The 21,341-nt window shown below is 45.3% G+C and overlaps 2 protein-coding genes across 5 annotated transcripts in view; one reads left to right on the top strand and one right to left on the bottom strand.

The window, feature by feature from the left end:
- Nucleotides 1-15,205, bottom strand: part of DNAJC24 (DnaJ heat shock protein family (Hsp40) member C24) — an 85,491-nt gene extending 70,286 nt beyond the window's left edge. For 2 of the 4 annotated variants that reach the window (XM_077460867.1, XM_077460871.1), the window contains exons 1-2: nucleotides 15,063-15,205; nucleotides 4,992-5,130 (exon numbers count right to left, since the gene is read on the bottom strand). In XM_077460867.1, coding sequence (XP_077316993.1) covers nucleotides 4,992-5,099 — 108 coding nt within the window. In that variant the 5' untranslated portion in view covers nucleotides 5,100-5,130; nucleotides 15,063-15,205. The remainder of the gene's footprint in view (nucleotides 1-4,991; nucleotides 5,131-15,062) is intronic. The other 2 variants (XM_077460870.1, XM_077460869.1) reach the window with 2 other exon arrangements.
- DCDC1 (doublecortin domain containing 1) overlaps nucleotides 15,199-21,341 on the top strand; it is a 680,197-nt gene continuing 674,054 nt past the window's right edge. Inside the window, exon 1 of the mRNA XM_077460866.1 lies at nucleotides 15,199-15,398. The gene's annotated coding sequence lies outside the window, so the exon portion shown is untranslated. The remainder of the gene's footprint in view (nucleotides 15,399-21,341) is intronic.

Raw genomic sequence — 21,341 nt, 5'->3', positions numbered from 1 at the left:
CACCTGAGCCGATCTGCAGGTCTGTGTGTCCATTCAGACACAGAGCTGTGGCTCAGCCCTGCCCCCTCTCTCTCTCCTTATTGACTCACTGACTTTGATTGACAGCAGCAAGAGCCCATGGCGCCTCTGTTTGTCTCAGCCAATCAGGAGGGAGAATCCCAGACAGCCAAGCCTCTCTTGCAACATCGCTGGATCAAGATGGGGCTCAGGTAAGTATTAGAGAGGCTGCTACACACAGAAGGTTTTTGATCTTAATGCATAGAATGCATTAAGATTAAAAAAAAAATTAAAAAAAAACTTCTGCCTTTAGAACCTCTATAAACAGGTTCTCTTTAGCAGCTGACAAGGAAAGAGATGAACTGTTCATTTGGAGACCTCTATAACATATCATGACATCCAAACTCCACTGCACCTGTACTCCTCTATGGGCGCACTGCATGGCAAGCTTCGTCCTGTCATAGAATCTGCATCTGTAATACTTTCTCTATAATTACCTGCCTGCATTTGGAAAATAAGAATATTCAAATAACAGCAAATAAAAGAAATAATCACAAAAGAAAAAAAAACACAAAAGCACTTTTCCCCCTATTTTTACAGGTCTCGTGTCTGTAAACAGTAATTTCCATACACACAACAGCTGCAGGCTCATTCCAAAACCGATCTGCACTGACCCAAAAATATGAGCCTATATAAAATGGGCGAAGAAAAATTCGTAGTGATGGGGTCGGACAATGGCTCTGAATTAGTTTCATAGAGTTATTGTCTCTGCAACAATTGTCTGAGCAGTCATCACTTGGAATAATGTAAATTCATATCCACTTTCTAACAAGCCAGGATCCTCATTTCCATAGAGACTTGGCTTGCTGCCACCGCTACCCAGTTGTCTATTTACTCCTAATTTGCGTTTCCACCAGGGCACTTCTTAGACTAAACAATGGTGCTATGTGACGAACATCAAATCTGTTTAAAGTCTAGGGTTTTATTTACAATTGCGTGCTGGTGTGTCACGCCTAAGGCATCAGAGCTATAGGGGGGCCTCTGCTTTCCAACAATAAATTAAGTAGACCTTCACCCTCTTCAGTGACTCTCCACCATTTTTTCTCTTCTCTCCAAACCCCCTAACCTGGTTATACAATAAGAAATGAAATATAATTAAACCCACATCATAAAATAAAAAATAATATATGCGCTGTATTGCAGGCTGCTCATACTCAGTCACTATGAGATTCATTTTCTGTATTCTGCAAAACCTGGTTGATTCTTTTGCTCTCTATCTCCCCCTCCTGTCCATGTCCCCACAGCAGTTGTGGATTTTACATAGCAGTGTTGGCAGCTGCTCAGTTTTCAGTAAGTTTCTATGCTGGCATTTCCTCACATCTGAGCAGTCCACGTGACTATAAGTCACATATGTAGTGTGTATACCGCTCCTCCACCGCTTCTGCCCATTGAATTCAATGGGGCAGCACGGCTATACCGCCAGCAAATCGCTGCTGCAGCAGTGCTTTGCAGGTGGTTTTAACCCTTTTTCACCCACTAGAGGGGGTTAAAAGCCCCCCCCGCCCCGCGTGCTAGCGGTCGAATACCTCCACAAATATGCCGGTAAAGAGCCTCTAAAAATAGTGGCACTTTACTGCCAACCCCGCCCCTGTGTGAAAGGGGTCTAAATGCACACATTCACAATTGCATATTTAGGCCACATGCACACGGGGCAGACTTCATTAAGATTGGCAGGGTATCTGTGTGATCATCTCCTGCTGTTTAGAGCAGAGCGTGTGGATGAGTCCTCCATGTCTGCTCAGTTTATGCAAATGGTGCCTACTCTGCTCTATGAGTAGCTGGGATTAAACGGACACCACTGTCCTCCGATCTGCCTAGACAGAGGAGGACAGATCCCACCAGCCCATAGGGGTAAATGGTCCGCCTGAAAGACTGACAGGCTGACTTGATTGGACCCTTCATGACATGTAAACGGGCCCTAAAGTGGTTGTAAACCTCTGACATGAAGTATGAATGAAGCATAGCCCTCTGTAATGTGTACTTGTCTCAGTTAACAGCACTAAGCGTCATTTCTATTTGCTGCCTGTTCGGCATGATCACTTCTGACAAGTTTTCCTGACACCAAGAGAAAAAAAAAAGTAATAGAGGAGGGACCTCCACCTGATTGACAGCCTCAGCTCTGTTCTTGTGCGGAGGGGGTGTGTACCGTCCCTCCAATCAGCTCTCAGGGCTCTCCTCACTGAGTACTGCAGGGTGTAACTTCAGCTCCCCACCCGTTTTCTGAGCCCAGAGAAGCTATATAAATTTGTCACTTTGAACAACTGTAGAGAAGAGAAGACTGCAGATAAACAGGTACAACATATATAGGATGCTTGAATTCATGTCCGTGTATCACCTGAGGCCAGTCACTTCACTGGGTACATGTAAGGGTTTACAACCACTTCAAGGTTTATATAAGTAATTACGGAACAGAGGCACGTATGGACCTGTAAAATACGTTTGCTAGGAAAGTATATGTTGATCAAGGTGGGATTGATTATTTTTCCCCTCAACAAAAAGTATAGGTTCTTTATCCATTTTAGATAAAGAAGGGAAAGGTTAAAAAGCCCATAAGCTTATTTTTGTCCTTTTGGGCAGAATTCTCTTCACTTCCTGTCCGGCGACAGGAAAAAAAAGAAAAGAAAAAAGAAGCGAGGATGAATCTACAAAGTGAGGGGAATTCTCTTCTTATACAGTTGTCCGTTGGAAGATGTCCCTTCATCTCTTGTTCTGGTGGCAACTGAAAGATTTGGAATTTCCCATCACTTTCCGTCTCAGTGACACCAGAACAAAAAAGGTTCATTTACTTAACAGAGACAGAGGCAATAACAACTTTACAGGGGTTCTAACCCTTCCCTATTCTAAAACAAAACAATAAAAAACGTTTTAGAAATACATACACTTAAAGTTGATGTACAGTTCATTGTGGGACATTGCCTGCTTTCAAACTGAACATTTGTGTTTATGAAAGCAGTTTGATTTTGATTTTTCCGGCGGTAAGTGAGCTGCCCTGGCTGGCACAGAAGAGGAGAGGTAAGTCGGCATGCATGTACCAGTCTCATAGATCAGTTGGGAGGTGAAATCTGACAGTTCTCATCTGATCACCAGCAGGAAACAGAACCCAAAAGCTGATTTACATATGCATACGAGATATCCCGGAGTCTGGCCATTCTTCAGCAATTCTCTACGCATGTCAAACAGAAGATGAGCATAGAATGTATCTCTGTATGTCTCTGCCTTCAGGGAAGAGCTGAGGACTTTCCTCATATGTCAGACAGGATCATTCTGAGGAACAGGGTGCCAGGAAGGCCTATCCTAAAAGCAGAACTTCAGTTCGTTTGTGTCTTTTTTCAGATTATGTTGCCTTGCACCTTTACAATACAAAATAATTTAAAAAATAAATAAATATCAGCTCTCGCTGCTATCTCACCTTGTCCCTGGCCCTTGTCCCAGGAAAGAAAAATCACTTGCCTGAGTGTGTTGATGGAGGAATCAAGCAATTTTTCTTTCCTGCAACCTGTGGGACAAGGGCAGGGGACAAGGTGAGATAGTAGCGAGAGACGATCATTTTGTTTTTATCGTTTTATATCGTGAATGCGCAAGGCACCATAATATATAAAAATACAAACAAATCTCTCCGGCTGAGCTATTGTGTTCTCCTCGCGTGGGGGAGGGGCAAGCCAGGAGAAAATTAGTAAATAAAATAAGTACATTTTCTCCTTCACTGATGGGCACTGACGGGTACTGATAAGGCAACACCGATGAGGTGGCACTGATATGCAACACTGATGGGCATTGATAGGAGACACTGATGGGCACTCATGGACGACATTGATGGGCATTGAAAGGCTGCACTGATGGGTATTTATAGGTGGCACTGATAGGCAGCACTGCTAGACAGCACTGCTGGGCACTGATATGCGTCACTGATAGATGGCATTGTTATGTATCACTAATGACACTGGCAGGCAATGGGGGTGGGCACTGATTGGCAGCTGCCTAGGCACTGATTGGCTTTCCCTGGTGGTCCGGTGTGGTGGCCATCCCTGGTAATATCCTGGGTGGGCCTCCAAGGGGGGGCTGCGCTGATAAACAATCAGCACAGACCCCCCCCCCCCCCCCCCCCGTCAGGCGAGCAGCCGATCGGCTCTCCTCTACTCCACTCAGACGCAAGCGAAGAAAAGCCGATCAACGGCTCTTCCTGTTTACATCGTGATCAGCCGTGAGGCTCTTTACTGAGATTGCCGTGATGCGCACCCCCACGGGCGCACCGATCGTTCTGCCGAGAGCGGTCCTTCTGGCAGGACGTCATATGAAGTGCACCCAGAACAAGAGCCGCACCACCCACCCGTCATTTGACGGCCAGCGGACGGGAAGCAGTTAAGAAATACCTTAGAACGAAGTCCCCGCACCGTGTCCCGGACACCACCAAGGGAGCTGACATTTTGTCTCAGCGATTCTTCCTGGTTTGCAGCTCCGGTGCTGTGAGGGGCTGGAGCCACAATGACGTCAGTCTTCTTCCTGGCAAGAAGCTCTGATTTTCCATCAGCATCTGATGGACCTTCACAGGGCATGCGCTGCTGATGTAAGGTGATTATCTCCTAAACCGTACAGGTTTAGGAGATATTCATTTTACCTACAGGTATGCCTTATTATAGTCTTAGCTGTAGGTAAAAACATGTTAAAGGAGTATACAACCACTTTAAGTAGCTCAATGGATCAACTTGGGTACATCAGCCTGTTCATACATGGATCGTATCTCGTCAATCCCTGCTTAACCAGCCAAGATTCGATCCATCTATGGCCGACTTAAGGCAGGCAGAACGAGTTACCTGCCTTCATGTTACCTCCATTAGCTTAGGGTTAGTGGAGAGACTTGACCAACATGTAATGCAGGCACACTGCTCATTTCATACACAGGTATCCATCATATGTATAACATGTTATATACTTACTAATAGAGCTAGCTTTTGGTACTTCTGTTTCAGCTCTGCTTGGCTATCAGATGGATGTGCCCCCAGAATGCAGTACCAGTCCTTCTGTGTCGCTGAATTTGAAGCCATGACCAAATGTTCATCTTACATCTTCGAAAGCCTAAATAAACAAAACATTTTTTTCTTTTTCTAGCTTTGTCTCCAGAGATAAACATTTCTTTTAAATATATTCCTCAAAGCCACAAAGTATAAGCTCATCCTGTGTGCACCAAATGCCTTTGCAAACCAAGTTATTGCCTTGTAAACGTAGCAATGACATCATCACTGTGCTGGAAATGATCTGTGCAGAGAGCAGAGCTGTAGGTGGGATTATCCAATACAGAATGACAGGATGGGGAGGATACAAGATCAGTCACCCCATACCAGGAGAGAGAGCAGTGACTGATCTATATTACAGGAAACACCGGCATAGACACCAGAAGGGGTTAATTTACTAAAACTGGAGAGTTCCGCTTAAAAAAATAAAATAAAATAAAGTCAGCAGCTACAAATACTGCAGCTGCTGACTTTTAATAATCGGACACTTACCTGTCCCAGGGTCCAGCGATGCGGGGTATTAAAGCCCCGCTCGTCCACCCCTCCACTCGGCGGCACCAGCATTGTAAGGCCCCATTCACACTGGGACGGGAGCGGCGTTGGCGGTAAAACAGCGCTATTTTTAGCGCCACTTTACTGTAATTTTAGTGGCGGTATTCGGCCGCTAGCGGGGCGGTTTTACCCACCCACAAATCGCCGCTGCAGCGACGCTTTGCCGGCGCTATAGCTGCTCTGCCCCACTGCAAAAAATAAAAACCACAGAGGTGATCAAATACCACCAAAAGAAAGCTCTATTTGTGGGAAAAAAAGGACATCAATTTTGTTTGGGAGCCACGTCACATGACCGCGCAATTGATCAGTTAAAGCAACGCAGTGCCGAATCGCAAAAAGTGCTATGATCTTAAGCCAGGAAGTGGTTAAGAAGCGAGTAAAATAAAAAAATAATCCAAATTTTATTAATCATTTTTAATACAGCTGGAAAATGCTAAAATAATTTTAGGAGTGGAACTCCACTTTAATTGAACAAGCTGAAGTTAGCAGCTGATTGGTTGCCATACACAGCTGCTCCAGATTTTGCGCTCTCCAGTTTTAGTCAATCAACCCTAAGGCTGGGTTCACACTACAGCGATGCGGGAACGCCGCGAATCCTCCCGGCGGCAGTTCACACTGCCCTGTGCGAACTGCTGGGAGTGTCAGTGAAATGTTAATGACACCCCCAGATCAGTTCGCATATCGCAGTGCGATCTGCAAACTCGGACAGGAATCGGATCGCATGGTGTGAACACCCATGCGATCCGATTCTGCTGCGGACCAAAAAAAGGGTCCTGTGCGAGTTTGGGGCGGGTGCGATGCGAATTCAGCCATACTATCTGTATGGCTGAACTCGCATCGCACAGAGATCGGATGTGATTTGCACTGCAGTGCGGTGCGAATCACATCCGGGTCTCCTAGCCGCAGCAGTGTGAACCCAGCCTAAGGGTCCTTTCACACTGAGGGCTCTTTCACATGGGGCGGATCAGTGATCCAATTTCTCCAACAATGCAGGAATAGCATGTACTGCGGGTATTGCTTTGCAAGTGACGATGTTGAAGGACTGTCCACATGCAGCAGCTCTTGTGAGATCACAGGTAACAACTGATTTCCAGCTTTTAGTGAAATTTAAATAGTTCGGCTGAACCAAGCTGGTCCAAATTAACTATTTACTTCACTAATACAGTGGATGTCAATTCTCTATGAGCTGTAGGTGGCCTCAGCTACAGTGCCTTGAAAAAGTATTCATACCCCTTGAACTTTTCCATATTTTGTCATGTTACAACCAAAAACATAAATGTCTTATTGGAATTTTATGTGATAGACCAACACAAAGTGGCACATAATTGTGAAGTGGAAGGAAAATGATAAATGGTTTTCAAAATGTTTTACAAATAAATATGTGAAAAGTGTGGCGTGCATTTGTATTCAGTCCCCTTTACTCTGATACCCCTAACTAAAATCTAGCGGAACCAATTGCCTTCAGAAATCACCTATTTAGTAAATAGAGTCCATCTGTGTGTAATTCATTCTCCAGTATAAACGCAGCTGTTCTGTGAAGCCCTGAGAGGTTTGTTAGAGAACCTTACTGAACAAACAGCATCATGAAGGCCAAGGAACACACGAGGGATCAGGGGTCAGGGATAAAGTTGTGGAGAAGTTTAAAGCAGGGTTAGACTATAACAAAACATTCCAAAACATCTCACAGAAATCAATCCATTATCTGAAAATGGAAAGAGTATGGCACAACTGCAAACCTACCAAGACATGGCCGTCCACCTAAACTGACAGGCCGTACAAGGAGAACATTAATAAGAGAAGCAGCTAAAAGGTCCATGGAAACTCAGGAGGAGCTGCAGAGGTCCACAGCTCAGGTGGGAGAATCTGTCCACAGGACAACTATTAGTCCTGCACTCCACAAATCTGGCCTTTATGGAAAAGTCATGTGGGGGACACAGCAAATGTGAAAGAAGGTGCTCTGTTCCAATGAGACCAAAATGTAACTTTTTGGCTTAAAAGCAAAACACTACGTGTGGCAGAAAACTAACACTGCACATCACCCTGAACACACCATCTGCACTGTGAAACATGGTGGTGGCAGCATCATGTTGTGGGGATGCTTTTCTTCAGCAGGGACAGGGAAGATGGTCAGTTGATAGGAAGATGGATGGAGCCAAATACAGGGCAATCTTAGAAGAAAACCTGTTAAGAGTCTGTAAGAGACTGGAGACTGGGGTGGAGGTTCGTCTTCATCAGGACAACCCTAAACATACAGCCAGAGCTACAATGGAATGGTTTAGATCAAAGCATATTCATGTGTTAGAATGGCCCAGTCAAAGTCCAGACCTAAATCCAATTGAGAATCTGTGGCAAGACTTGAAAATTGCTGTTCACGGATGCTCTCCATCCAATCTGACAGAGCTTTCACTCTCTAGATGTGCAAAGCTGGTAGAGACATCCCCAAAAACACTTGCAGCTGTAATTGCAGTGAAAGGCGGTTCTACAAAGTATTGACTCAGGGGGACTGAATACAAATGCACGCCACACTTTTCACATATTTATTTGTAAAACATTTTAAAAAACATTTATAATTTTCCTTCCACTTCACAATTATGTGCCACTTTGTGTTGGTCTATCACATAAAATCCCAATAAAACACATTTACGTTTTTGGTTGTAACATGACAAAATGTGGAAAATTTCAAGGGGTGTGAATACTTTTTCAAGCCACTGTATATACGGAGCTGTGTATCAATAGCAGGATAGAGACTTCCCATCCATCTACTAGAACAATACCAAGTTGGGCTGAGCTTCCACTGATTGGCTGAGGCAGGCAGATTATGTCATGATCTCCACCTCAGCCAATCAGAAAAAGCTTTGTATTCAGTCATAGAATACAAAGCTTCCTGTGAATGGCTGAGCAGCACTCAGCCCAACTTGATTTTGTTCTGGGATCAGGACAGGAAGTGTTACTGGAGCACAGAGCTGTATATTGTATACAGCTGAGGCTACATACAGTTCAGTGCTGACAGCTGCATGTGATAGTGAAGGACCAGCTATTTAAACTTCATTACAACATGAAGATCAGCTTTAAGCAGTTGGACATGGACTTCAGCTTGTATAAGAGAAGTGTACACAGAAAGCTTTTGTAGAGCTTTCAGCAAGTTTTGTTGAAACTTATTGGGCTCATTTAACTTGCTGTGACTTTAACACATATTAAAGTGGTTGTAAACCCTTACAAACCACTTTGACCTACAGGTAAGCCTAGATTAAGGTTTACTTGTAGGTCCAAGAAATATCTCCTAAACCTATACAGTTTAGGAGATATTTGCCCGAAGACAGGCACCGCTGTCTACGGCGCATGCGGCGCGCAGGCGCACTGAGCGCGGCATTTCCAACAACGGAGCTGCCGCGCGTGTCGGCTCCCGTGCACATGCGTGGGAGTGACGTCATCGCGGCTCCGCCGAATGACAGTGGCGGAGCTGCGAGACCCCACCGAGAAGATGGATGCGGCGGACTACAGGGGATATCGGTGACATCGCTGGCTCCTGTGTCAGGTAAGTGACACATAATGGGCTACTATGCGATGCATAGTAGTCCATTATGCTTTGCCTTTGCAGGGAATGAAAGAGGAAGTAAACTCATCAGGGTTTACTTCCTCTTTAAAGCGCCTACCGCTTCAACATGCTATTTTGATGTGCTTTGGATGCTTCTGTACTCACACTCAGCGGATCCCCAGCTCATTAATACCCCTGTTGAGCAGATCCTTAGTTTAGTAGTACCCTCGTTGAACAGATCCCCAGATTATTTATTATAGGTACTTATATAGCGCCGTCAATTTACACAGCGCTTTACATATACATTGTACATTCACATCGGTCCATACCCTCAAGGAGCTTACAATCTAAGGTCCCTAACTCACATTCATATACTAGAGACAATTTAGACAGGATCCAATTAACCTACCAGCATGTATTTGGAGTGTGGCAGGAAACCGGAGTACCTGGAGGAAACCCACCGCAGGCACAGGGAGAACATGCAAACTCCAGACAGGTAGTGTCATGGTTGAGAGTGCTACCCACTACACCACTGTGCCGTCCCCTTATTAGTACCCTCCCCTGCTCAGTAGAACCCGCAGCTCTGTTGAATCCCCCCCCCCCACTCAGTAGTAAGCCCCAGCTCTGCTGACCCCCCCCCCCCACTCAGTAGTAAGCCCCAGCTCTGCTGATCCTCCCTAGTAGTAAGCCCCAGCTCTGCTGATCCTCCCTAGTAGTAAGCCCCAGCTCTGCTGATCCTCCCTAGTAGTAAGCCCCAGCTCTGCTGATCCTCCCTACTGAGTAATAAGCCCCAGCTCTGCTGATCCCCCCCCCACTCAGTAGTAAGCCCCAGCTGTCCTGATCCCCCTCCCCACTTATCAGTAAGCCCCACCTCTGCTGGATATCTCATACCTGCAATACCTCCAATACAGAGAAACGAACACTCAATAAAAGCCGCTCAAAAGCCACTCAAAAGCTTCAGAAGTTGTAAGGAAGCTATGTCATAGACTTCTATGGAGGCTTTGGAGACACTTTGAAGCACCAAGAAAGTGACATGGGTATCATTTTTGAAGCAAAACACAAAGCAAATATGTGTGAACAGGACTGTAAGGTAACCATTTTATTTTGTATCAGGTGCTTTGATTGGCATTCAGAGTGCGTTAAAAAAAGTGTGTCCAATGCCACATTTTGAAGCAAGTGTAATCAAGGCCTTAAAGTATCATACAGCTCCAGTTTGTCAATGTTCAACACATATTAAAGTGGTTGTAAACCCTTCCAAACCACTTTGACCTACAGGTAAGCCAAGATTAAGGCTTACCTGTAGGTCCAAGAAATATCTCCCAAACCTATACGGTTTAGGAGATATTTGCCCGAAGACGCATGCGCCGTAGACAGCGGCGCGCAGGCGCACTGAGCGGGGCATCGTCGATGACGGCAATGCCGCGAGTCTCGGCACCCGTGCGCATGTGCGGGAGTGACGTCATCGCTGCTCCGGCGAATCACAGCGCCGGAGCAGCGAGACCCACCAAGAAGATGGACGCTCGGAACTACAGGGGACAGCGGTGACTTCGCTGGCTCCTGTGTCAGGTAAGTGACACATAATGGACTACTATGCGATGCATAGTAGTCCATTATGCTTTGCCTTTACAGGGAATGAAAGAGGAAGCAAACCCATCAGGGTTTACTTCCTCTTTAATGGGAGTGCTGACTGTCAATTCAAACAAGCTGGTAGCGGGCTTCAGCACTACTTGAACCCTATTGAAAGCCTGGAGAAGCCTGCTAGCAGCTTGTTTAAAGTGGATGTAAACCCAAGGTCATCCTTTCTAAACTACTGCCATGGGGTTATCTATAAGGATATACATGCCTCCTGCATGTATCCCTACCTGTCAAGTGTCTCCCCTCTGTCTGCTATGAGACCTGAAAAACTGCATATTCTGTGGGTGGGTCTGTTGTCTGGAGCTCATGGGTGGAGTCGTGATGTCAGTAGACTCCCCGCCCACCTCTACACTCCCCTTGTCAATATGCATTTTCTCCTGTGTATTTCTTACACTGAACTTCTGCTATGATATCTAACACCCAGTGAAAAGACAGGAAAGTAGCAACATGACTTCAGCATGCCCAATTATGCTGAGGTGTGGAACAGCCAATCCTGGCAGAGCAGCAGGAGAAAGGAGTGGGAGGGGATAAAAAAATAATAATGCATGTCTCTTAGGCTAGTGCACAAGATATGTAAATCACCTGTCACTCACATCAAGGGGGAGGATTTGACAAAGTTTTTCTCTGTTTGTCAAGATTTATCTCACTGAACAATAAAAGAGGATTGCTCAGAGTTGGATTAACTCTTTGTGGCAAGACTGGGCTCGAATTATAGGAAATCCTATACTCTAAATTATGACATAAAAAAAAATAAAAAATTTGGGGTTTACATCCACTTTAAAGTGGCAATCAGCACTCATTAACCCCTAGGATCAGACAACACGCAAATATGCGACTTCTCGGCAGGTGGGCCTTGGCGCCAAGAGGCTGCATATTTGCTTACCAGTTGGCCGACACAGCTGTCCCCAGAGTGCGCGCCCTGCATGCTCCTGGCACAGTTACCTGGTGGCTAATGAAAAGCTCCCAATTGGTCCTTGTCATTGGGAGCTTTCCGATCATGTGATCTTCATGACAGCCAATCATGGTGGTCACATGATCATTAGCCCTGCCCCCCTACCGGCATCTGAAACCTCTTAAAGGGCTGGGAGGCACCGGTGCAAAAAGGGTCAAGATCAGCGTAGTACTATTTTCCAAACCAGAGCTGAAGGGCTCTTTCAAGGCTTAGAGAAAACTGCTGTAAGCTTGCTGGAAATGTAATAAAGGCTTGCTGTTCACACTGCTCTTATACAAGCTGAAGCCCATGTAAAGCAGGAGTAAAGCAGACCTCTTTCCCCCTCCCCACCCACCTCCTGTCATTCCACTCCTATCTCTCCTCCTCTCTTACAAATCAACATGTTTTTTATCACCTTTATTTTGGGCGCACTTCCTAGCTTCTCACCTAGGTGACAATGACATATTTAGCTGCCCGCAGCCTCCTGGGACACTTACATCACATATCCCAGGAGGCCTTGGAGTGCACCATCGGGGGGTGGGGCATCTCTTCCTGGTTCTTGTAGTTGGACCCCTGATGACGGACCGCTGCGCATGCTCATCATCAGACTGCTGCTAGAACCCAGAAGAGAGATCCAGCTTCCAATTAGAGAAGAAATCAAGCCTGTACAGATAGATCCTCCTCCACATGGCTGAGCCCACCAGAAAGCAGTCATCTGCAAATCGTCTACCACATGGGCACTCCCCCGCACCGCAGCTGTATGCATACACACCTTTGTATATGTGTCGCTGAGAACGGCCTTGCTGCAGGTGATTGGTCCGTTACAGGTGACAGCTACCGGACACACGCGGCTACACAGGTTTGGAAGAGCATCCGTTCACGCTTGAGCTCATAACGGCCCCTGAAGATGTCCGGGTGGGACCAAGGGTTGCCACCTCATCCCTTTAAACCTGAACACACATGGATTGCACAGGTTCTGAGGCTAATTTAATGCAGATAAGGCACCAAGTGTGTTTATTATCCACCTTAAAGCGGAGGTTCGGCTGTTTGTTTTTGTTTTTCTAAAAGTCAGCAACTACAAACACTGTAGCTGCTGACTTTTAATAAGGCTGGGTTCACACTGCTGCGGGGGGAGATCCGGATGTGATTCGCACCGCACTGCAGTGCAAATCACATCCGATCTCCGTAGCGATGCGAGTTCAGCCATACAGATAGTATGGCTGAATTCGCAACGCTCCCGCAGCAAACTCGCACGGGACCCTTTTTTTGGTCCGCAGCAGAATCGGATCGCATGGGTGTTCACACCATGCGATCCGATTCCTGTGCGAGTGTGCAGATCGCACTGCAATATGCGGACGGATCTGGGGGTGTCATTAACATATCATTGACACTCCCAGCCGTCCGCATAGGGCAGTGTGAACTGCCGGCGGGAGGTATGCGATGCGAGAAAACGCCGCGGATTTGCGACGTTCCCGCATCGCTATAGTGTGAACCTAGCCTAAAGGCACTTACCTGTCCAGTGAGCCAGCGATGTCGGCCCCCCGAGGCCGATCCTTCCACCAGATCGGGTGCTGGCGCCGCCATCCTAACGAAAGGAAACAAGCAGTGGAGCCTTGCGGCTTCACTGCCCGTTTCCTACTGCGCATGGGTGAGTCGCGTGGCACTTTGTGAATGGACGCCTGTCTACTGGGACACACACATGTTCCAGAAGACACCACGCCCCATCTCCCAGGAGACCACGTGAGGGAGGACAAGAACCGCGCAGTAGGAAGTGGTAGATTACGACAATCTGCCTAGCAACAGCCATTTCTGGCAAGTAAAAGGTTTTTTTTTTCAAATGTTTTTTAATGTTTTTAACCACTTAAGCCCCGGACCATTTGGCTGGCCAAAGACCAGACCACTTTTTGCGATTCGGCACTGCGTCATTTTAACTGACAATTGCGTGGTGCTGCAATGTGGCTCCCAAACAAAATTGACGTCCTTTTTTCCCCACAAATAGAGCTTTCTTTTGGTGGTATTTGATCACCTCTGCGATTTTTTTTTTTTGCTATATAAAGAAAAAAAAAAAGTGTAAATTTTGAAAAAAAACACATTATTTTTAACTTTTTCTATAATAAATATCCCCCAAAAATATATAAAAAAAATGTTTTTTCCTCAGTGTAGGCTGATACGTATTCTTCTACATAGTTTTGGTAAAAAAAAAATTGCAATAAGCGTGTATTGATTGGTTTGCGCAAAAGTTATAGTGTCTACAAAATAGGGGATAGATTTATGGCATTTTATTTTTATTTTTTTACTAGTAATGGCGGCGATCAGTGATTTTTATCATGACTGCAACATTATGACGGACACGTCAGACAATTTTGACACATTTTTGGGACCATTGGCATTAATACAGCGATCAGTGCGATTAAAATTGCATTGATTACTGCAAAAATGTCACTGGCAGGTAAGGGGTTAATACTGGGGGGGGGGGGTTAATGTGTATCCTATTTTGTGTTCTGACTGAAGGGGGGATGGGACTGTGCAGGGAAACTAACAGATCGATCTGACAGTTCCCTGCTCAGAGAACCGGAAATAGTGTGTTTACACACACAGCTGCCAGTTCTCCGTATGCCCCGAGCGATCACGGGAGCCCGGCGGCGATCGAGACCGCCGGGCACTCGCATCGGCTCAAGGAGCGAGCGCATGCCCCCTGGTTGCCGTTTATATTACCGACGTAACATAATGGTGATTCGCGCAGCCAAGCCATGCTGTGGCGGCTGGTCAGCATGCGGTTAAAAGAGCGTGTTTATGTATTTTTTTTTCTGCTTTAATCTGCCACAGATCCTGTGTCATTAAAATGTGTTCAGTTTTAAAGAGATGCAGTAGCAAACCTAGCAAGACCGGGTGAGCTGCAGATCCCTACAGGACGCCACTGGATTCACTGGGTGAGTATAGTTTTTGTAGATAAGAGGGAGGAGCTTGTGTTGGACCCAAACCCAGAATTCAGCTGTCATTTCTGGGCCAATGAGCAGCCCCGCCTCACCGATGATGTCCACAAAAGAGGCGGGGCTCGCTTGTGACATCATTGACCTAATATGGCCACATTGAGTCTATGGAAAAACCAGCAAAAAGCTGAGGGAGGGAAGTCCAGAGTTCCACTTTAAAAGTGAACCTGAAAAACCATAATATCATCAGATAACCATCACTTCCTGTCCCCCTCATTGGTCCCAGGAGCCCACCTAACACAACCAGGCCACACTGCAAGGCTGTGGATAGCGCCATTTCTGGTTAATATAAAGCAAACCCGAGAATAAGAAGCTAAAATAACTCCCCCCCTGACCTCCCCTCCTCCACTCACCATCCACCTACCCACCGCCAGCTCACACCGCCCAGCACAGCGCCTCCATCCGCAACTCGTGCGCAGGTCACCAGAAAACTACAGCTCCCATCATCCTCTACGAACAGCAGCGTCCTCCATTCAAAAAGCTTCCAACTTTATTGTACATCGCGACCGCTCTCCAGCGTGCTGTTGTGGGGCGGTATCCATGGCAACCAGGACGCGTCAGGGCCCAACCCGCAGCTGAAAGTTGTCCATAGTGTGAAATCTTATTTCCCTGGATTGTTATTGTGAAGCCGGGACACTGAGGAGAGAGAACACTGACAGGAACCCCCGTACTGAACTTCTGTACAGAAGGTGTGTGCGTTGTTTTATCTGATATGAGAGTACATTAATTTCATGTCACCCCAATCATGCATCGCTCCCAACTGTCCCTGATTTGGAGCAAAGTCCCTCTGTCCCTCTGTCCCTCTGTTCCTCTGTTCCTCTGTTCCTCTATCCCTCTATCCCTCTATCCCTCTGTCCCTCATTCCTCCTCATTTGTCCCTCATTTTGGTCTGATCTGCAAATTTGTATATAAAATGCTCTATTTATCTATCAAAAAGTGTTTCCCAGCGCTAAACCTTTCATCCAATGTCTAAATTGCTGCATTTCTAAATTTCAAAAGCCAATAAAAGGAATAGTAGTGGTAAAAAAAAAATAGCACTTTTATTCAAATCTTTTATTTTTGGTTATTTCTCCTTTAAGGGGTGTGACAGGGGGCGTGCCCTATGTTTACATACTTTTGCTATTGGGTGTCCCTCATTTCCCTCTCAAAAATGTGTGAGGTATGCAATCAGTGCCATGCATATCTGTCCCTGAATGATTTTATTCTTAAAATATGCACATAGAAGCATTTTTTTTTTTTTTTTTTTTTTTTAAGATTTGGATCAGGTAGAAAAGGTTAAAAATGCCTGTCAGGTGATTTTCCACTCTGTGTGTCCCCATTTCCCACAATTGCCCTTTACGTCCTGTCTCAGGGACCCAGCAGGAAATTAGAGCACATCTCCAAAAGTGAGAGAATCCACTTCTTATGACGTGTACACGCGATCGGAATTCTCGTTGGAAAAAGCTCTGATGGTTTTCCCAACTGAATTCCGATGGAAGTCCACTCAAGCTGTCTTGCCTGCACACGGTCACACCAAATTCCGATCGATTAGAACGCGGTGACGTACAACACGTACAACAGGACTAGAAAAAGGAAGTTCAATAGCCAGTAGCTTCCGTCTCGTAGTTGAATCTGAGCATGCGTGATTTTTGGCGTGTTGGAATTGCATACACACGATCGGAATTACCGATAGAAAGTTTTTCCATCGGGAAAATTGAGAACATGCTATCAATTTTTGGCTGGCGGAAATTCGGACAGCTAAATTTGGATGGAGCATACACACGGTCGCATTTTCCGATGAAAAGCTCTCATCAGTCTTTTTCTGTCTGGAATTCCGATGGTGTGTACACGGCATAAGGGTTTGTATCCACTGATAGTTGGAGGAGGGGTAAAAACAAAATGTGGCTGAGCTGCCCTTTTATTGCCTGCCGGTGTTCAGATTAGGTGACCCGTCTAAATGCATGGCTCCCAACTGTCCCTGATTTGGAACAATGTCCCTCTGGTCCCTCTTTCCTCCTCATTTGTCCCTCATTTTGGTCTGATCTCTATAGATGTATATAAAATTCACTTTTTATCTATCAAAAAGTGTTTTCCAGCACAAAACCTTTTATCTGATTTCTAAGAACCCTTTCACACCGAGCCGCCTATGGCGTCAGCTGTAAAGCGGCGCTATTTATAGTGCCACTTTACTATCGTTTTAGCGACGATATTCAGCCGCTAGAGGGGCGGTTTTAACTGGAGTGCATGGAGCAGCTGTTTTAGGGTGTTTTGCTGGCGCTATTTTTAACGCTATAGTGCCTGCAAAACGCCCTCAGTGTGAAAGGGGTCTAAATTGCTGCATTTGTAAATTCTAAAAGCCAATATAAAGGAATAGTAGTGGTAAAAAAAAAAAGCACTTGTGGGTTTAACCAATCCTGTTTTTTTGTACAATTCTTCTTTAAGGGGCGTGGCAAAGGGTGTGTCCTATGCCTGCATACTTTTGCTGATAGGTGTCCCTCATTCCCAAATTTAAAAAATTGGGAGGTATGAGAATATGCAACAGAAGTGATGTTTCATTGCCACCATCTTGCTACACCCCGCACTCCTCTACAGTAAGGATACCGTGAGAAGGGGGAAAGCAGACATGTTGTTACACCCACCGGAGTTTTGCATGTTACACTTATTTTTAACAGTAAAGTGAGTTTATATACTGAAATACAGTACTTAGAACTCCATCTGAATGTTTAGGTGTGTCCTATGTCTGCATACTTTTGCTGATAGGTGTCCCTCATTCCCATCTCAAAAAGTTGGGAGGTATGGCACTGTACACAGGCTGCAGCAGGAATGAAAGCCCCCTGTTGCATTTGGCGGGCACTACTGCCCATTGAAAGCATCCCATTCAGGTGAATGGGACCACACACTGCAACCACCCCACAACTGCATGAAATGTATGTGGCTGCAGAATGGTGGTGCAGCATTTAAGGGTTTAAAACAGGCAACATATCACCTCCTCACCACCTGTCATATGCATTTCCTGCATCACATTCAAACGCACCGCCCTTGCGATCTGCATGATGGTGCCGCTATATTATGTAGTGCACCCCAAACACAGATCACAAATTCAGTGTGTTTGCGGGCACCACATCGCTTGGTACCGCAGTACCATGTGACTTGGTGCAGTGCCTTTTTAAAAATAGTGCATGCACCACTTTTTACACATTCCAAAGTAATTTGCAGCCCATTCAAATGAAAGGGCTGCAAAATCACATTGTACAGGGATGTGCGGGAATCGCACAATAGCACAGCCTGTGTTCTTGTGCAACTTTATTTTCTTTATTTTTACCTGGTAATCCAGCAAGATGGACTTTCCTAACAAATGAAAGCCAAACTCCAGCTAACACTGTTTAAAGCAGAACTAAACGCATCAATTGAACAGTTTAATAAAAAAAAAAACAATTATATTCCTGGCATGCCAGGAATGTAACTGTCACATTGCTTGTGTCCTCAACCAAACTGTCAAACCATCAGATGGCCGGCGTCATAACTGATCACATGTGCAGCATCATGGCAGTTGAAAATCAAACAGAAGCTAAGATGGCAGCTTCCTTGGCTGAAAAGGATAGGAGGGTTTAGTTCCACTGTAAACAGTTACAGTAACAGTTTTGTGTTCTTTTTGGGATAAAGGTCTTATATAAATAAATAAAAGTTGATCATTGTAAGAACCTTTGTCAGTGGTACATGGTTTGTCTCAGCATTCTAACTGACACTTTTGCTGAACAGCTTAATCTGTTAAAATACGTTTAACCACCTCCCGATCGCCATATAAACAAATAATGTTAAGTGGGATACCCTCTCTCGTTCTGGGCTGACGTCCTATGACGTCGCCCAGTCTCAGCGTGATCGCACGCCTGCGGGGACATGCAGTGCTGCAATCATGAGCGCGCTGTGTCCCTGGGACACGGCACGATCTCGGTAAAGAGCTGATGACGCGGCTCTTTACCCATGTGATCGGCTGTGCCAATCACAGCTGATTACATGTAAACAGAAGTGCCAGTAATCGGCTCTTCTCACCTCACACTGACAGAGTGAGGCGAGGAGTGCCAATCAGCAGCATCTCCTCACAGGGGAGACGTGTAAAGATAATCAGGGCACTGATTATCAGTGCAGCCCCAACGGTTCCCAGCAGTGATGCCAGTCTGTGCCCATCAGTAATGCTAATTTGTGCCCATTATTGAGGCCATTCTGTACCCATCAGTGATGCAAGTCTGTGCTGACTTTCAGTGCCTGCTCATCAGTGTAGCCATCAGTGCCACTGATCAGTGCTACCCTTCATTGCCCATCAGTGCCGCCTATCATTGCCCATCAGTGCCGCATATTAGTGCCTCCTCATCAGTGCCACCTCATCAGTGGCTATGAACTTCCTTATTCTAGTCCGGTCATACGTTATCACGTTCCAATCTGTCGGACTTTGGTGTGATTGTGTGTGGCCAAGTCCGTTCATTCAGAAAGTCTGTCAGAACTCTGCCGAAAGTCCGTGTGTTAGGGAGAGCTATAACAGTTTTTTTTTGTTTTTGTTTTTTGTCATCTGTGTCCCATTGAGGAGATGTCCCATAGTCAGAACAGGAAGTGAGAGGCAATCCATGGTTGTCACCAGAACTAGTGTCCCCTTTGAAAGATTTCCCCTTTCCTCCTGTTATGGTGATAAATCTCCCTAACGGGGGCACAGACAGCATTAAAAAATAGTGTGTTCTAATTTTTCAGCACTCTTTTCAAAACTAAAAAAAAAAGTTTGGCCTTCAATTATACTTTAGCATTGGTGTCCGTTAAGGCCTGATTCACACCTGTGCAGGTTGCAGTTTGCATATTGCAGGTGCATTTTGCATTTTTCAATAGATACTTTTTATCCATTGAAGTCTATGGAACCAAAAACCAGAAAAAAGTCCTTGGGCCTTTCCATAAAATGCACAGATGTGAACTACATCCATAGGAAACCATGTTTAATGGACTGTAGTGTGTTTCTGCAAAACTGAAAATGCACTTAAAAATACATAGGTGTGAACCAGGCCCTAACAGGGTCTTTATGTGGGGTGGGCAGTTTGGGTGCAAGAAGGATAGGTCAGTCATGTGAACCCTGTGAATGGTTATCACAGTGGTCACATGGTCAACATTTGGGTCTGCTGGCTCCTTATCATTAGCAGGGACTAAAGCCTTGCAAACACGGTACAATTGTTGTCAGGGGATTGTCTGTTGACAGACTGTTGTGCTAAAATCTTACGGTTAGTACGCTCCATTTGACAATTTTTGTCCAACTTTCGGCCAACACATGTTGGATGGCAGGCTAGTAAATTTTCGGCGGACAATGGTTTGATTTTTGTATGGTCAGTACACAAATCCGTCACTTAAAAGACAAAAGTACAAACATGCATGATCGGAATTAATGCTCACCAAACACGAAATTAGCAGAAGTGGCCCAAAGGGTGGCGCTAAGGAGAGGAAACTCCTTGTTGTACATCACTACGTTTGTGTTTGTTGACCGACAATTTTGTACCGTTAGTATGCAAGACAAGATCCTGGCACATGCCCTTTTGACAAGAATCAGACGCTTAGTTGGCCAACAATTGCACACAATCGGATTTTCCAACGGGAAATATTGGATGTGAGCTTGTTGGCTGAAAGTCCACCCGACCGCTTGTATGCTCCATCGAACATTTGTTGTTGGACTTTCTGCCAACAAATGTTGGCTAGCAGGTTCTCAAATTTTCCGCCAACAAAACGTTGTTGTCTGACTTTCCGATCGTGTGTACACAAGTCTGTCACACAAAAGTTCATGCATGCTTGGAATCAAGTTTAAGCTAGAAGCTCTCGGTCTTGTAAAACTAGCGTTCGTAATGGAGATATCACATGAATATTGAACTTCCTTTTTATCGGCTCGTCGTACATCTTGTACGTCCCCACGTTCCCACGTTCATAATTGTTGGCCAACATTTGCGTGACTGTGTGTATGCAAGACAAGTTGGAGCCAACATCCTTCCAACAAAAATCCACGTTTTTGTTGTCAGAAAGTCCGATCGTGTGTATGGGGCATAAGAATTACCAAAACCATATATGAGGTCAAACCTAAACATTTTCAATTTGTATGCAGTCAGGCAAGCCCTTGCACTACATAGTTGAAGGTAAATCTAAAGAAAATTGAATAAGAAAATTGTATGGTATATGACCAGCTTTAGAGCTGTGCTCTCAGCACAGAAAGCTTTGCTGCCAATGGACGCATATAAGTGGCACCTGGGCATTAAAGACCACTATCTTTAGTGAGGGACCCAGACCTTGAGAGAGGAGGTAAGTATAGTGCCTTTAGCTCTGCTTAAACGCGTATTTAAAACCATGCGTTTAAAGTTTTGATTGACTCGGCTCCTAAATTGCTTGATTTTTTTAGAAGACGTGTTTTAGAGTTAATTTACACCCATCTATCAGTTTAGTCAATTATAATATAGCTGCAAGTTATTTTTATTAAATGCCAACCACGTCTAGCTTGTATCGCAACACTGAGACTAAAGCAATTATTAAAGGTATAACTCACTCAGAATCAATCAGGATGAAATAGGTAATTCACCCTCCTAGTTAACGATACTCTATAGGCAGACAGTTTTCTCTTCAACATTTAAGTATGTTTTAAC

This window comes from Lithobates pipiens, unplaced genomic scaffold (genome assembly GCF_037356315.1).
Source record: "Lithobates pipiens isolate NorthernLeopardFrog02 unplaced genomic scaffold, aLitPip1_a1.2 Scaffold_10, whole genome shotgun sequence".
NCBI lineage: Eukaryota > Metazoa > Chordata > Amphibia > Anura > Ranidae > Lithobates > Lithobates pipiens.
Note: the sequence above shows the minus strand (reverse complement) of the source record. Positions and strands in the feature narration are given on the sequence as shown.